Source organism: Mobula hypostoma, chromosome 7, assembly GCF_963921235.1.
Source record: "Mobula hypostoma chromosome 7, sMobHyp1.1, whole genome shotgun sequence".
Lineage (NCBI taxonomy): Eukaryota > Metazoa > Chordata > Chondrichthyes > Myliobatiformes > Myliobatidae > Mobula > Mobula hypostoma.
This window is the reverse complement of record NC_086103.1, coordinates 186,804,485-186,822,006: the sequence shown is the minus strand read 5'-3', so window position 1 is coordinate 186,822,006 and position 17,522 is coordinate 186,804,485. Positions and strand designations below refer to the sequence as shown.

General features: G+C 44.9%; 1 protein-coding gene across 2 annotated transcripts in view; it reads left to right on the top strand.

The window, feature by feature from the left end:
* stim1b (stromal interaction molecule 1b) overlaps positions 1-17,522 on the top strand; it is a 227,240-nt gene that overhangs the window by 120,070 nt on the left and 89,648 nt on the right. For both annotated transcript variants that reach the window (XM_063054788.1, XM_063054787.1), the window contains exons 3-4: positions 3,801-3,915; positions 4,852-4,963. In XM_063054788.1, coding sequence (XP_062910858.1) covers positions 3,801-3,915; positions 4,852-4,963 — 227 coding nt within the window. The remainder of the gene's footprint in view (positions 1-3,800; positions 3,916-4,851; positions 4,964-17,522) is intronic.

Genomic DNA, 17,522 nt, shown 5'->3' with positions numbered 1-17,522 from the left:
TCAGAAAGGCAGCAACCATTATTAGGGACCTCCAGCACTCAGGACATGCCCTTTTCTCACTTTTACCGTCAGGTAGGAGATACAGAAGCCTGAAGGCACACACTCAGTGATTCAGGAACAGCTTCTTCCTCTCTGCCATCCGATTCCTAAATGGACATTGAATCCTTGGACACTACTACACTTCTTTAATATATAGTATTTTTTTTGCATGATTTTTAATCTATTCAATATACATAAACTGTAACTGATTTACTTATTTTTTTCTTCTATATTATGTATGGCATTGTACTGCTGCTGCTAAGTTAACAAATTTCAAGTCACATGACGGTGACAAATAAATCTGATTCTCAAGTCAAGTCAAGTTTATTGTCATTTCAACCATAACTGCAGGTACAGTACACAGTAAAAATGAAAAATGTTCCTCCAGGATCATGGTGCTACATGAAACAACACAAAACTACACTAGACTACATGAAACAACACAAACCTACACTAGACTATGTGAAACAACACAAAACTACATTAGACTTCAGACCTACACATAAAGTGCACAAAACAGTGCAAGACAGTACAATAATAAATAAATAAATGAATAAATAAATAAATTAAGACAATAGACACAGTAAAGGACAAATTACAATATAATGATGTGACTGTAAATGTAAATAATGTTTTAGCAGGAATTGAGAAAGAAATTAGCAAAAATTACAAAGGGAGTGGAGTGGTGTTCTGTTGAGTGTGTGTGTAGGTTGGTGTCAAGCCAGGCTCTGGGAATTGAGTCTAATGGCTTGGGGGAAGAAACTGTTACATAGTCTGGTCATGAGAGCCTGAATGCTTCGGTACCTTTTGCCAGATGGTGGGAGGGAGAGGAGTTTGTATGAGGGGTGCGTGGAGTCCTTCACAATGTTGTTAGCTTTGCAGATGCAGTGTGTGGTATAAATCTCTGTAATGGCAGGAAGAGAGACCCTGATGATCCCTTCAGCTGACCTCACTATCTTGCGATCCGAGATGGTGCAATTTCCGAACCAGGCAGTGATGCAGCTGCTCAGGGTGCTCTCAATACAACCTCTGTAGAATGTGGTGAGGATGGGGAGTGGGAGATGGACTTTTCTCAGCCGTTGCAGAAAGTAGAGATGCTGCTGGGCTTTCTTGGCTATGGAGCTGGTGCTGAGGGACCAGGTGAGATTCTCCATACCAGAACATTCAGTGAAATATGTCATTTCTGATGACAACAGTCCGAGCATGTGTTGGGGCAGCCTGCAAGTGTCATTATGATTCCAGCACCAACAAAGCATGCCCACAACTTACTAATGCTAACCTGTATGTCTTTGGAATGTGCAATATCTTGCAATTACAGTAAGTGTTAGCCATTTTACCTACCGCAGGAGATTTCAGTGATCATTTTGGTAGCAGGGTACATTCCACCTCAGGCCAATGTCAAACAGGCTCTGCATGATCTGAACAATGTGATCAACATGCACAAAACAGCACGTCCTGATGGTTTCACTATCATTTTGGGGGATTTTAACTAGGCCTACTTGAAAAAGTCACTAAATAATTACTATCAAAAAATTACTTGTAGCACCAGAGGAAACAACACACTGGACCACTATTACACCACCATCAACAATGCCTATCGTGCTATTCCACGCCCATACTTCGGGGAGTCAGATCACCTGGCTGTACTTCTTCCCTGACTTTCGGCAGAGACTAAAGACTGTAGCATCAGTAGTGAGAACCAAGAAGGTTTGGACAAGGGAGGCACAGGAGCGCTTACAGGACTGCTTTGAATCGGTGGACTGGACTATATTAAAAGATTCACCTTCGAATCTGGATAAGTATGGCACAGTTGTTACTGACTTTCATTAAAACCTCTGTGGATGAGAGTGTGCCTATGAAAACTTGCTGTACATTCCCAAACCAAAAGCCGTGGATGAACCTGGAGCTTTGTCACCTGCTGAGGGCACTTAAACCTGGTGATCCAGGTCTGTACAGAAAACCAGCTACGACTTGCCGAGGGCCATTTCAAGAATGAAGAAACAATTCCGTGTGAGGTTGGAGGCGACATTGGGTGCTCATCAACTCTGGCAGGATTTGCAGGGCATTACTTCCCACAAAGCGAAACCCAATAGCATGAATGGCAGTGATGCTTCACTACCAGATGAGCTCAATGCCTCTTATGTCTGCTTTGAAAGGAAGAACATAACTACAGCTGTGAAGATCCCTGCTGCACCCAGTGATCATGTGATGTCTATCTCAGAGGCCAATATTAGACTGTCTTTAAGGAGATAACCGGAAGATCTGCCTGGATCGGTGATGATGTCTCCTCCTCACTGACAACCAAAACTGGCGCACCGCAGGGGTGTGTGCTTAGCCCACTGCTGTATTCCCTCTATACCCATGACTGTGCAGCTAGGCATAGCTCAAACACCATTTATAAATTTGCTGATGATATAACCATTGATGGTGGAATCTCAGATGGAGATGAGAGGGCATGCAGGAGCCAGATATACAAGCTAGTTGACTGGTGTCACAGCAGCAACCTTGCACTCAATGTTGGTAAGACGAAAGAGCTGATTGTGGACTCAGGAAGGGTAAGATGAAGGAACGCATACCAATCCTCATAAAGGGATCAGAAGTGGAGAGAGTGAGCAGTTTCAAGTTCCTGGGTGTCAAGCTCTCTGAGGATCTAACCTGGTCCCAACATATCAAGAAGACAAGGCAACAGCTGTATTTCATTAGGAGTTTGGAAAGATATGCTTTGTCACTGAAAACACTCGAAAACTTCACAGATATACAGTGGAGAGCATTCTGACAGGCTGCATCACTGTCTGCTATGGGGGTGGGGGACTACTGCACAGCACCAAAAGAAGCTACAGAAAGTTGTAAAATTAGTCATTTCTACCTTAGGTACTGGCCTCACAATAAATAGTGAAAAATTAAAGGAATAATGAGAGAGTCCTCATGGGTTCCTGCTCCATGAAGCATAAGCTATGTTCTTCGTTCCTTGGTGTCAACATCTCTAAAGAACTGTTTTGGGCCCAACATCTTGATGCAATTACAAAGAAGGCATGTCAGTGGTTATATTTCATTAGGAGTTTGAGGAGACAGTGTTTCACGAAATACTAGCAAATTGCTACAGATCAAAGTTCAAAGTACATTTATTATCAAAGTATGCGTACATTATACAACCTTGAGATTCAGCTCCTAACAGATGTACCACTGAGACATTCTAGCTGGTTGCATCGCCTTCTGGTATGGAGGGGCGTCTGCACAGGATCGGAAGAAGCTGCAGGAAGTTGTAAACTCTGCCAGCTCCATCATGGGGACCAGTCTCCCCACCTTCAAAAGGTGATGCCTCAAAAAGGACCCCCATCACCCAGAACGTGCCCTCTTTTCATTACTACCATCAAGGAGGAGGTTGAGGAGCATGAAGACACACATTCAGTGATTCAGGAACAGCTTTTCCTTCCCCTTCACCATCAGACTTCTGAACAGGCAATGAGCCAACCCTAAACATAATGCCACTATCCTTGCTCTCTTTTTGCAGCACTTTTATTTTATATACATATATATCATGCAGTAATTTATAGTTTACTGCTACAAAACAACAAATGTTATGACATATGTCAGTGATATTAAGCCCGAATGCCCATTCAGAAATCTGACAACAGGGCAAGAAGCTGTTTCTAAATCATTGAGTGTGCACCTTTGACCTTTGTCCTGATGCGCATGCTGTATTGAGGTGTTAAACCAAAATTGCTGACTTGTACAAGTGACACAGCTTTTCTTTCCCATAGTTTTTGCGAGAAGACCTGAACTACCAGGACGCTGCAGCAAAGCACAGCACCTTCCATGGGGGAGACAAGCTGATCAGTGTAGAGGACTTGTGGAAGTCATGGAAAAGTTCGGAAGGTAAATGTCTACAACTCTGGGCAGTTCTTCTCGTGACCTGTTTAGGAGCCAGGTGTTTGCTATATATTCCTGCCATATCTTGTGCTTGTGCATCCCCATTTGTGGATTTCTTGCAGTAGGGTGAACATCATTCTTAAAACATTCTGAAGTCAAGAACACAAGTTATTTTAAAAATCCAGAGCAACTCAAACAAAATGCTGGAGGAACTCAGCTGATCAGGCAGCATGTGGTGGGGAATAAACAGTCAATCTTTTGAGCTGAGACCCTTGCTCTGGACTGGAAGGGAATGGGACAGAAGCGAGAATCAAGCTAAGAGAATGTGGAGTTTGAGTATGCTGTAAATTGAGTAGTAAGAAAGTCAGAGTGACAGTGAGCAGCTGGAAGGAAACTTACACAGCTGAGAATGCGAGGGTACAAGAGTCACCTACAATTGACAGTCACTGTTCCAAGCTAAATGAACTGAGTTCAAGAGCCATGAGGTAATGGAATGCCTGAACTGCTGAGTTACTCCAATATTTTGTGTGTTGTTCAAGATTTCCAGCATCTGCAGAATTTATTCTTAGTTTGCTTGTCGACCTGTGGCGAGCTAGGCTGGATGGAGTGAGGTGTAACCCTCCCCCATTATTTGACCCATGGTATTGGAGGTCTTGGACTGTGATCCACGACTATCAGCATCTGGAGTGGGATTTCCCTTTCTGTGACAGCCATGTAAATAAGAAACAGCCTATTGTAGGGACTCCGTGGTGGGAGGAAAGGAACCATCACTGTTACAGATTGAAACCCTGCATCAGGACAACCTGGGTCTGCACTGTGGTTGAGTGTGGATGATGGTTGCCGTGCAGGCCACTCAGAGCACCATTACCTTATGGAAATGGATCCTTTGGTAGATCCTGTCCTGAATACATTTCAGCTGGTTCTGTTTTGCTTTCCCCTCAGTGTTCAACTGGACAGGAGAGGAGGTCATAGAGTGGCTCATCAACTATGTGGAGCTGCCACAGTACGAGGAACACTTCAGAAAACTGCGCATCAATGGACATGACATGCCAAGGTACGTACCCATCACTCCCTGCCACACCTTTATCAGGTCTAGCCCCGGCAGGCAAGGAACTTCCGAGAAGCTAATTAGAAGATGGTGGGAGAGTCGAGGACCAGAAGGCACAGTCTCAAAATAGAGGGATGACCATTTAGAACAGAGATGAGGAATTTGTTTAGCAAGAGGGTGGTGAAACTGTGGAATTCATTGCCACTTGCCACAGATGGCCATGGAGACCAAGTCATTGGGTAAACAAAGTGCAGGTTGATATGTTCTTTATTAGTCAGGGCATCAGAAGTTATGGGGAGAAGGCAGGAGAATGAGGTTGAGAGGGATAATAAATCAGTCATGATGGAATTCAGAGCAGATTCAATGGGCCAAATGGCCTAATTCTGCTCCTTTGGTCTTCTGAAATTATTGAAAGCTTGATCTTACAGCTGAGCAGTGGCTGTGAGATAATCTTAAACAAAAGCCATTGCTTGCGTCGTAAGAGACTTTGCCTTGTGTGCCCATGACAGGGTATTCAGTTGCCTGCCCAGTTTGTCCGGCTAACCGTTCTAAGGCATACCTATGCTCTGTCCATAACCATCAGACCAGAAGACATAGAAACATAGAGAGCCTACAGCACAATACAGGCCCTTCAGCCCACAATGCTGTGCCAAACATGTACTTACTTTAGAAATTACCTCGGGTTACCCATAGCCCTCTATTTTTGTAAGCTCCATGTACTGATCCAGGAGTCTCTTAAAAGACCCTATCATATCCGCCTCCACCACTGTCACTGGCAGCCCATTCCATGCAGTCACTACTCTCTGCGTAAAAAACTTACCCTGACATCTCCTCTGTACCTGCTTCCAAGCACCTTAAAACTGTGCCCTCTTGTGCTAGCCATTTCAGCCCTGGGAAAAAGCCTTTGACTATCCACACGATCGATGCCTCTCATCATCTTATACATCTCTATCAGGTCACCTCTCATTCTCCGTTGCTCCAAGGAGAAAAGGCTGAGTTCAGTCAACCTATTCTCATAAGGCATGCTCCCCAATCCAGGCAACATCCTCCTACATCTCCTCTGCACCCTTTCAATGGTTTCCACATCCTTCCTGTAGTGAGGTGACCAGAACTGAGCACAGTAGTCCAAGTGGGGTCTGACCAGGGTCCTATATAGCTGCAACATTACCTCTCGGCTCCTGAACTCAATCCCACAGTTGATGAAGGCCAATGAACCATATGCTTTCTTAACCATAGAGTCAACCTGCGCAGCAGCTTTGAGTGTTCTATGAACAAGGACTCCAAGATCCCTCTGATCCTCCACACTGCCAAGAGTCTTACCATTAATACTATATTCTGCCATCATATTTAACGTACCAAAATGAACCACCTCACACTTATCTGGGTTGAACTCCATCTGCCACTTCTTAGCCCAGTTTTGCATCTTATTAATGTCCCACTGTAACCTCTGACAGCCCTCCACACTATCCACAATACCTCCAACCTTTGTGTCACCAACAAATTTACTAACCCATCCCTCCACTTCCTCATCCAGGTCACTTATAAAAATCACGAAGAGAAAGTGCTGTACTATTCTATGTTCTATGTTAACTTACCAACTACTGAAGTAAGACTCACTGGTCTATAAATTCCTGGGCTACATCTACTCCGCTTCTTGAATAAGGGAACGATATCTGCAACCCTCCAATCCTCCGGAACCTCTCCTGTCCCCATTGATGATGCAAAGATCATTGCCAGAGGCTCAGCAATCTCCTCCCTCACTTCCCACACTAGTCTGGGGTACATCTCATCTGGTCCTGGTGACTTATCCAACTTGATGCTCTCCAAAAGCTCCAGCACATCCTCTTTCTTAATGTCTATATGCTCAAGCTTTTTAGTCCGCTGTAAATCATCCCGACGATCGCCAAGGTCCTTTTCCGTAGTGAATACCTCCACTACCTCCTCCGGTTCCATACACACTTTTCCACTGTCACACTTGATTGGTCCTATTGTCTCATGTCTTATCCTCTTGCTGTTCACATACTTGTAGAATGTCTTGGGGTTTTCCTTAATCCTGCCCGCCAAGGCCTTCTCATGGCCCCTTCTGCTCTCCTAATTTCATTCTTAAGACCCTTCTTGCTAGCCTTATAATCTTCTAGATCTCTATCATTACCTAGTGTTTTTTGAACCTTCCATAAGCTTTTCTTCTTGACTAGATTTACAACAGCCTTTGTACACTGCAGTTCCTGTACACTACCACCCTATCCGTCTCATTGGAACGTACCTCTGCAGAAAGCCACGCAAATATCCCCTGAACATTTGCCATATTTCTGCTGTATATTTCCCTGAGAACATCTGTTCCCAATTTATGCTTCCAAGTTCCTGTCTGATTGCTTCATATTTCTCCTTACTCCAATTAAACGCTTTCCTAACTTGTCTGTTCCTATCCCTCTCCAATGCTATGGTAAAGGAGATAGAATTGTGATCACTATCTCCAAAATGTTCTCCCACTGGGAGACCTGACACCTGAGCAGGTTCATTTCCCAATACCAAGTCAAATACAACCTCTCCTCTTGTAGGCTTATCCATACTCTGTGTCAGGAAACCTTCCTGAACACACCTAACAAACTCCACCCCATCTAAACCTCTTGCTCTATGGAGATGCCAATCAATATCGGAGAAATTAAAATCCCCATCACGACAAGATCACAAGACCAAGGTCACAAGACAAAGGAGCAGAAGTGGGCCATTCGGCCCATCGAGTCTGCTCCGCAGCTCCCCCATGAGCTAAACTATTCACCCATCTAGTTCCAATTTCCAGCTTTTTCCCCATATCCCTTGATACCCTGACTAATTAGATACCTGTCAATCTCCTCCTTAAACACCCTCAATGATCGGGCCTCCACAGCCATATGTGGCAACGAATTCCACAAATCCATGACCCTCTGGCTAAAAAAATTTCTCCTCATCTCTGTTTTAACTGGGTACCCTCTAATTCTAAGACTATGGCCTCTTGCCCTGGACTCACCCACCAAGGGAAACAACCTTTCCACATCTACTCTGTCCAACCCTTTCAACATTCGAAACGTTTCTATGAGATCCCCTCTCATTCTTCTGTACTCTAATGAATACAATCCAAGAGCCGACAGACGCTCCTCATGTTAGCCCCTGCATTCCAGGAATCATCCTCGTAAATCTTCTCTGAACTCTCTCCAACATCAGTATATCCTTTCTAAGATAGGGGGCCCAAAACTGCACACAGTATTCCAAATGAGGTCTCACTAATGCCCCATAGAGCCTCATCAACAACTCCTTACTCTTATACACTATTCCTCTTGAAATGAATGCCAACATAGCATTCACTTTCCTTACCACCAATCCAACTTGGTGGTTAACCTTTAGGGTATCCTGCACGAGGACCCCCAAGTCCCTTTGCACTTCCGATTTTTGAATATTCTCCCCATCTAAATAATAACCTGCCCGATTATTTCTTCTTCCGAAATGTACAACCGTACATTTGTCAACGTTGTATCTCATCTGCCATTTCTTTGCCCACTCCCCTAAACTGACTAAGTCTCTCTGCAACCTTTCCGTTTCTTCAACATTTCCTGCTCCTCCACCTATCTTGCTGTCATCCGCAAACTTGGCCACAAAACCATTTAATCCATAATCCAAATCGTCGATATACATCGTAAAAAGAAGCGGCCCCAACACCGACCCCTGCGGAACACCACTAGTAACTGGCAACCAATCAGAATAGGATCCCTTTATTCCCACCCTTTGCTTTCTGCCTATCAGCCAATGCTCCACCCATTTCAATATCTTTCCTATAATTCCATGGGCTCTCATCTCATTAAGCAGCCTCATATGCGGCACCTTATCGAAGGCCTTTTGAAAATCCAAATACACAACATCCACAGCCTCTCCCTTGTCAATCTTATTCGAGATTACCTCAAAAAATTCCAATAAGTTGGTAAGGCAGGATCTTCCCTTCATGAAACCATGCTGGCTTCGGCCTATCTTGTCATGCACCTCGAGGTATTTCATAACCTCGTCCTTGATAACAACCCTGTTATTACTGCACCGTTCAAGAATCTGTCTCCCTATCTGCTCCTCGATGTCCTTGTTACTATTGGGTGGTCTATAGAAAACACCCAGCAGAGTTATTGACCCCCTCCATCCTTAGAGACTCAGTAAACATTTCCTCCATGACTTCCTCCTTTTCTGCAGCTGTGATACTATCTCTGATCAGCAGTGTCACGCCCTCACCTTTTTACCTCCCTCCCTGTCCTTTCTGAAACATCTAAAGCCTGGCACTCTAAGTATTCCTGCTCCTGAGCCATCCAGGTCTCTGTAATGGCCACAACATCATAGCTCCAAGTACTGATCCATGGTCTAAGCTCATCTGCTTTGTTCATGGTGCTTCTTGCATGAAAATAGACACATCTCAAACCATCGGTCTGAGCATATCCCTTCTCTATCACCTGCCTATCCCTACAAGCTTTCTCTATTTGTGAGCCCACCCCCCAGCAATTCTTGTTTAAACTCCCCCTAATAGCCTTAGCAAAACTCCCTGCCAGGATATTGGTCCCCCTCGGACTCAAGTGCAACCGTCATTTTTGTACAGGTCTGCCCGAAAAGAGGTCCCAATGATCCAGAAATCAGTCCTTACCCCCTGCTCCAAATCCTCAGCCACGCATTTATCCTCCACCTCACTCTATTCCTATACTCACTGTTACGTGGCACAGGCAGTAATCCTGAGATCACTACCTTTGAGGTCCTGCTTCTCAGCTTCTTTCCTAACTCTCTGTAGTCTGTTTTCAGGAGCAGAATTCAGCCATTCGGCCCATTGAGTCTGCACTGATATTCCTCCTTCTCTCCCTTCCTCAGCCCCACTCCCTGACCTTCTGCTTGTAACATTTGATGCTGTGTCCAATCATCAACCTATCAAGCTGTCTCTTAAATACACCCAACAACCTGGCCTCCACAACTGCCTGTGGTAATAATTTCCACAAATTCACCACCCTCTGGCTAAAGAAATTTTTCCAGATCTCTGCTTTAAATGGACGCCTTTCTATCCCAAGTCTGTGCCCTCTTGTACTAGACTCCTACACCATAGTAAACATTTTTCCACATCTACTCTTCCTCAACCTTTCAACATTCTAAAGGTTTCAATGAGATCCCTGCTTATCCTTCTAAATTCCAGTGAGTACATACCAGAGCTATCAAATGTTCTTTATATTATAATCCTTTCATTCCCGGAATCATCCTTGTGAACCTCTTCTGAACCCTCAACAATGCCAGCACTTCTTTTTTTTCGATGAGAAGCCCAAAACTATTCACAATACTCAAGGTGAGGCCTCACCGGTGCCTTATAAAGCCTCAGCATCACATCCCTGCTCTTGTATTCTAGTCCTCTTGAAATAAATGCTAACATTGCATTTACCTTCCTCACCACCGACTCTACTTGCAAGTTCACCTTTAGGGTGTTCTGTACAAGGGCTCCCAAGTCCCTTTACATCTCAGATTTTTGGATTTTCTCCCCGTTTACAAAATACTGTCCCTCCACCAATCTTTGTATCATCTGCAACCTTGGCAACAAAGCCATCGATTCCATCATCTAAATCATTGATATACAGCATAAAAAGAAGCAGTCCCAACACTGACCCCTACCCACTGTCACTGACAGCCAACCAGAAAAGGATCCTTTTATTCCCACTCTCTGCCTCCTACCAATCAGCCAGTGCTCTAATCATGCCTGTAACTTTCCTGAAGTCCTTTCACGGGCTCTTAACTTGGTAAGCAGTCTCATGTGTGGCACCTTGTCAAAGGCCTTCTGAAAGTCCAAATGTACAACATCCACTGCATCCGTTTTATTGATCCTCCTTGTAATTTTCTCAAAGAATTCCAACAGGTTCGTCAGGGAGAATTTTCGCTTAAGGAAACCATACTGACTTTGTCGTATCTTGTCCTGTGTCACCAAGTACTCCATAACCTCATCCTTAAGAATTGACTCTAACATTTTCCCAACCACTGAGGTCAGGCTCTTCCTTTCACAAACAAGAGAAAATCTGCAGATGCTGGAAATCCGAGCAACACACATAAAATGCTGGAGAAACTCAACACGCCAGGCAGCATCTATGGAAAAAAGTACGTTTGATATTTTGGGTTGAAATCCAGTGTTTTGTGTGTGTTGCTATAATTTCCTTTCTGCTGCCTTCCTCCTTTCTTAAAGAGTAGGGTGACATTTCCAGTTTTACAGTCCTCTGGCGCCATGCCAGAGTCCAATGATTTTTGAAAGTTTATTACTAATGCCTCCACAATCTCTACTGCTGCCTCTTTCAGGACACAGTTCATCTGGTCCAAAGTGAGTTATGTAGGGGACGCCCTTTCAAAACAGAGATGCAGAGAAATTTCTTCAGCCAGAGGGTGGTGAATTTGTGGAATTTGTTGCCACATGCAGCTGTGGAGGCCTAGTCGTTGGGTGTATTTAAGGCAAAGATTGATAGGTTCTTGATTGGACATGGCATCAAAGGTTACAGTGAGAAGGCTGGGAACTGGAGCTGAGAAGAATTAAAAAAAAGGATCAGCCATGATTGAATGGTAGATCAGACCTGATGGGCCAGATAGCCTAATTCTGCTCCTACGTCTTATGGTCTTATGTGCCCTTAGGTCTTTTAGCTTTTTGAGCACCTTCTCCCTTGTAATAGTAATTGTACTCACTTATCTTCCCTCACAACCTTCAACACCTGGCACACTGCTAGTGTCTTCCACAGTGAAGGCTGATGCAAAATGCTCATTTGGTTCATCTGCCATCTCCTTGTCGCCTGCTTTTGTTTCTCCTGCCTCATTTTCTAATACTTTATACTTTAAAATTTATTGTCGCCAAACAATTGATACTAGAACATACAATCATCACAGCGATATCTGATTCTGCGCTTCTCGCTCCCTGGATTACAAATCAATAGTAAATATTAAAAATTTAAATTATAAATCATAAATAGAAATAGAAAAATGGAAAGTAAGGTAGTGCAAAAAAACCGAGAGGCAGGTCAGGACATTTGGAAGGTACGGCCCAGATCCGGGTCAGGAACGGTTCAGCAGTCTTATCATAGTTGGAAAGAAGCTGTTCCCAAATCTGGCCGTACGAGTCTTCAAGCTCCTGAGCCTTCTCCCGGAGGGAAGAGGGACGAAAAGTGTGTTGACTGGGTGGGTCGTGTCCTTGATTATCCTGGCAGCACTGCTCCGACAGTGTGCGGTATAAAGTGAGTCCAAGGATGGAAGATTGGTTTGTGTGATGTGCTGCGCCGTGTTCACGATTTTCTGCAGCTTCTTTCAGTCTTCAACAAGACAACTTCCATACCAGGTTGTGATGCACCCTAGAAGAATGCTTTCTACGGTGCATCTACAAAAATTAGTGAGGGTTTTAGGGGATAGGCCAAATTTTTTTAGTTTTCTCAGGAAGTAAAGGCACTGGTGGGCCTTCTTGGCAGTGGACTCTGCTTGGTGGACCAAGTCAGGTCATTTGTGATATTGACCCCGAGGAACTTAAAGCTTTTGACCTGTTACACTTGTGCACCACCGATGTAAATTGGGTCCTATATCCATTCTCATTTCTCTTTTACACACTTGAAAAAGCTTTTACTATCGGCTTTGATATTATTTGCTAGATTGCTTTCATATTTCATCTTTTCCTTCCAAATCATTCTTTTAGTTGCTCCCTGTAGGTCCTTATAAGCTTTGCAATCTTCTACCTTCCTGCTAATTTTTGCTTTGTTGGATGCCCTCGCTTTTGTTTTTACATTAGCTTTGACATACCTTGTCAGCCATGGTTGTACTATTTTGCCTTTTGAGTATTTCTTTATTTTTGGAATACATCTGTCCTGTACCTTCCTCATTTTTCTGTGAAACTCATGCCATTACTGCTCTGCTGTCATCCCTCCCAGCATCTCCTTCCAATTTACTTTGGCCAACTCCTCTCTCATACCACTGTAATTTCCTTTACTCCACTGGAATACTGCTATGTCAGACTCTACTTTCTCCCTATCAAATTTCAAGTTGAACTCAATTAGGTTCCTAAGGGTTCTTTTACCTTAAGCTCCCTATTCGCCTCCAACTCATCTCATAACACCCAATCCAGTATAGCTGATCCCCTAGAGGCTCAATGACAAACTGCTCTAAAAAGCCACCTCGTAGGCATTCAATAGACTCACCCTCTTGAGATCCATTTCCAACCTGATATCCCCAGTTGAATTGCATGCTGAAATCGCCCATGACTATCATAACATTGCCCTTTTGACTCACCTTCTCTATTTCCCGTTGTAATCTGTGGTCCACATCCCAGCCACTGTTGGGAGGCCTGTATATGTCCTTTTACCCTTGCAGTTTCTTAATTCATCCCGCAAGGATTCAACATCTTCCGATCCTCTGTCACATCTTTCTACTGATTTGATGCCATTCTTTACCAGCAGAGCCACACCACCCCCTCTGCCTGCCTTCTTATCCCTCAGATAGTGTGTCATCTTGGACATTCAGCTCCCAACTAGAACCATCCTTCAGCCACGATTCAGTGATGGCCACGACATCATACCTGGCAATCTGTAATCGTGCAACAAGATCATCCAAGTTATTTCTTATACTCCTTGCATTGAGATACAGCACCTTGAGTACTGTATTTACTACCCTTTTTGATTCTGCTGCCCTAGTACACTGATACTCACCCTGCTGGCTGCAATTTTGTTCTATCATCTGCCTGCCCTTCCAGACAATCTGACGGCACGCTATCTTTGCTTTTTTACCATCTGTTCTTTCCTGAGTCCCTTTACTCCGGTTTCCAAACCCCTGCCAATTTAGTTTAAACCCTCCTCAACAGCTGTAACAAATCTGCCTGTGAGAATATTGGTCGCCCTTGGTTTCAGGTTCAGGTGCAACCCGTCTCCTCCCCCAGAAGAGATCCCAATGATCCAAGAACCTGAAGCCCTGCCCCCTGCACCAGCTTCTCAGCCACACATTTATCTGCCAAATTATCCTGTTTCTACCCTCACTGGCTCCTGCCACAGGCAACAATCCAGAAATTACAACCCTGGAAGACCTGTTTCTCAGCTTTCTACTTAGCTCTCTTTTCAGGACCTCTTTTCTTTTCCTTCCTATGTCATTGGTACCAATATGTACCAAGACATCTGTCTGCTCTCCCTCCCTCTCGAAAATGCTGTGGATGCGATCTGAGACGTCCCTGACCCTGGTACCTGGGCGGCAACATACCAACTGGGTGACCCTTTCATGCCCACAGAACCTCCTGTCTGTTCCCCTGACTACTGAGTCCCCTATCACTACCGTTCCCTTCTTCTCTCTCTTTCCCTTCTGCACCACGGACCCATGGTCAGTGCCTGTAACCCGTTTGCCGTGGCGTTGTCCCGGGAGGTCATCCCCCACGAAAATATCCAAAGCGGTATACTTGTTTTTGAAGGAGATAGCCACAGGGATGCTCTGCTGTAACTGGCCATTTCCATTTCTCCTGACTGTCACCCAGCTACTCGTCTCCTGCAACTTCCGGGTGACTACTTCCCTGTAACTCTGATCGATTATCTCCTCACTCTCCTGTACAAGCCGAAGGTCATCCAGCTGCTGCTCCAGATCCCTAACACGGTCTTCAAGGAGCTGCAGCCGGATGTACTTCATGCAGATGTAGTTCCCCAGGAGACTCTGGGTCTCCCATGACTCCAACATCCAGCATGAAGAACACATGATGGCCATTTACTAGGTACCTTAAGAGGAAAATGAAAAGGGAACCTTAACAGAAGCATATCCAGAGCCAACGCCTCTTCCAGGGTGAAGCCTCCTTTGAGCCAAAGCCTGACACTCCTATTCTCACCACTGGTTGCTCCGCTTATCCCCTCTGTACATTTACACAAGTGTTGCTGACCTGCGAGAAACCTCGTTACTGTGGCCTGCTCCTGACGCTGATTGAGCCACCGGAATGGCCTTCTCATGCTTCTGGCTGCATGACATTGCACCTCTCCTCCCCACTCCGACACTCTCCTCTCTGTCCGAGGCATTTTCCATTATTACAAAGAGACCAAACGTCAACTGGAAGGACCTCTCATGTACTGCTTGAGTAGCTTATGACCCATTGGTATGAGAATTGAATATACCAATTTCACACACGCATATATAAGAAAACAAAGAGAGCAAAAATACTGAGGTAGTGTTCACGGGTCCATTGTCCATTCAGAAATGGGGTGGCATTCGGAGAAGAAACTGTTCCTAAAATGTTGAGTGTGTGTATTCATTGATATTAGCAATGAGAAGAGGGCATGTCCTGGGTGACTGGGGGTCCTTAATAATGGGTTCAGCCCTTTTAAAAGATGTCCTGGATGCTGGGCGGGCTAGTGCCCATGATGGAGCTGGCTGTGTTTGCAACCCTCTGCATCTTTTTCCGATCCTTTGCAGAGGCCCCTCCATACCAGACGACGATGCAACCAGTCAGAATGCTCTCCATGGTATACCTGTAAAAATTTGCTAGTCTTTGGTGACATACCAAATCTCCTCAAGCTCCTAATGAAATTGAGCTGCTGGCCATATTTCCTATCACTTTACAATCCTGATAGAGAGCCTTGACCCAAAGTAACGACCTTACAATCACTTTTCTTTTTAGTATTTATGTAAGTACAGAGCAGTCTGGGATTCCTGAAGCAGCACAGTGGAATTTTAGTCTGATCTAACTGAATTGACTTCATTCTTTCTCCGAACTACAAAGAAATAGAAGGTATCAACAATTATTTAGAATATTCCAATAAAAATGAAGATTTGGAGGATGCAGTCATCGAAAGCATTGTACGAAGACACTCCATTATCTGTACTAGTTCATTTACAGTCAATAAAAAGAACACGGTAGCATACACGGGATGAGTTCCTCCTTCGGGAACTATTACGAACTAATACAGTTTTTTAGTACTGCAGTAGTATTGGTAGTGTTCTAATTTGTTCTGTACTTCATTTAAATGCATAATTTGTTACTCAGTTAAATGCTAGTTTGCCTTTTTTAATACCTTTTTAACTATTTCCATGAAACTTCGGCCGATTAGGACAGCCACTTAATTGGGCCAAAATGTACTGGTCCAGGTGTGTCCCAACCTGTATTAGTGAAGTCAAGTAGGCATAAGGACTTGTGACAGGGGTCTGGGGACAGGGGTTAAAGTCTACGTTTCAGGCCAAGAACCTTCGTCAGGATGAAGGGTTTCGGCCCGAAACGTTGACTGTTCATTTCCATGGATGCTGCCCGACCTGCTGAGTTCCTCCAGCATGTTGTGCGTGTTGCTTTGACCCCAGCATCTGCAGAGTATTTTGTGTTTAGGGGTTAAAGCCTATTGTTCTTTCAGAGCGATAGCATAAGGTGGTGAAGGGCAACATGTGGTCTTCAGAGGTCAGAGCACAGAATGTTAAATTTAGGATGTCATGCTGCAGCTCAACAAAACATTGATAGGGCAGCAAACAACAGGAATCCTGCAGATGCTGGAAATTCAAGCGACACACATAAAAGTTGCTGGTGAACGCAGCAGGCCAGGCAGCATCTCTAGGAAGAGGTACAGTCGACGTTTCAGGCCGAGACCCTTCGTCAGGACTCACTGAAGGAAGAGTTAGTAAGAGATTTGAAAGTTGGAGGGGGAGGGATGGAGCCAAGAGCTGGACAGGTGATAGGCAAAAGGGATACGAGAGGATCATGGGACAGGAGGTCCGGAAAGAAAGACAAGGGGGGGAACCCAGAGGATGGGCAAGGGGTAAATTCAGAGGGACAGAGGGAGAAAAAGGAGACTGAGAGAAAGAATGTGTGTATAAAAATAAGTAACAGATGGGGTACGAGGGGGAGGTGGGGCATTAGCGGAAGTTAGAGAAGTCAATGTTCATGCCATCAGGTTGGAGGCTACCCAGACGGAATATAAGGTGTTGTTCCTCCAACCTGAGTGTGGCTTCATCTTTACATTAGAGGAGGCCGTGGATAGACATGTCAGAATGGGAATGGGATGTGGAATTAAAATGTGTGGCCACTGGGAGATCCTGCTTTCTCTGGCGGACAGAGCGTAGGTGTTCAGCAAAGCAGTCTCCCAGTCTGCGTCGGGTCTCGCCAATATATAAAAGGCCACATCGGGAGCACCAGACGCAGTACATCACCCCAGCCGACTCACAGGTGAAGTGTTGCCTCACCTGGAAGGACTGTTTGGGGCCCTGAATGGTGGTAAGGGAGGAAGTGTAAGGGCATGTGTAGCACTTGTTCCGCTTACACGGATAAGTGCCAGGAGGGAGATCAGTGGGGAGGGATGGGGTGGACGAATGGACAAGGGAGTTGCGTAGAGAGCGGTCCCTGCGGAATGCAGAGAGAGTGGGGGAGGGAAAGATGTGCTTAGTGGTGGGATCCCGTTGGAGGTGGCGGAAGTTACGGAGAATAATATGTTGGACCCGGAGGCTGGTGGGGTAGTAGGTGAGGACCAGGGGAACCCTATTCCTAGTGGGGTGGCGGGAGGATGGAGTGAGAGCAGATGTACGTGAAATGGGGGAGATGCGTTTAAGAGCAGAGTTGATAGTGGAGGAA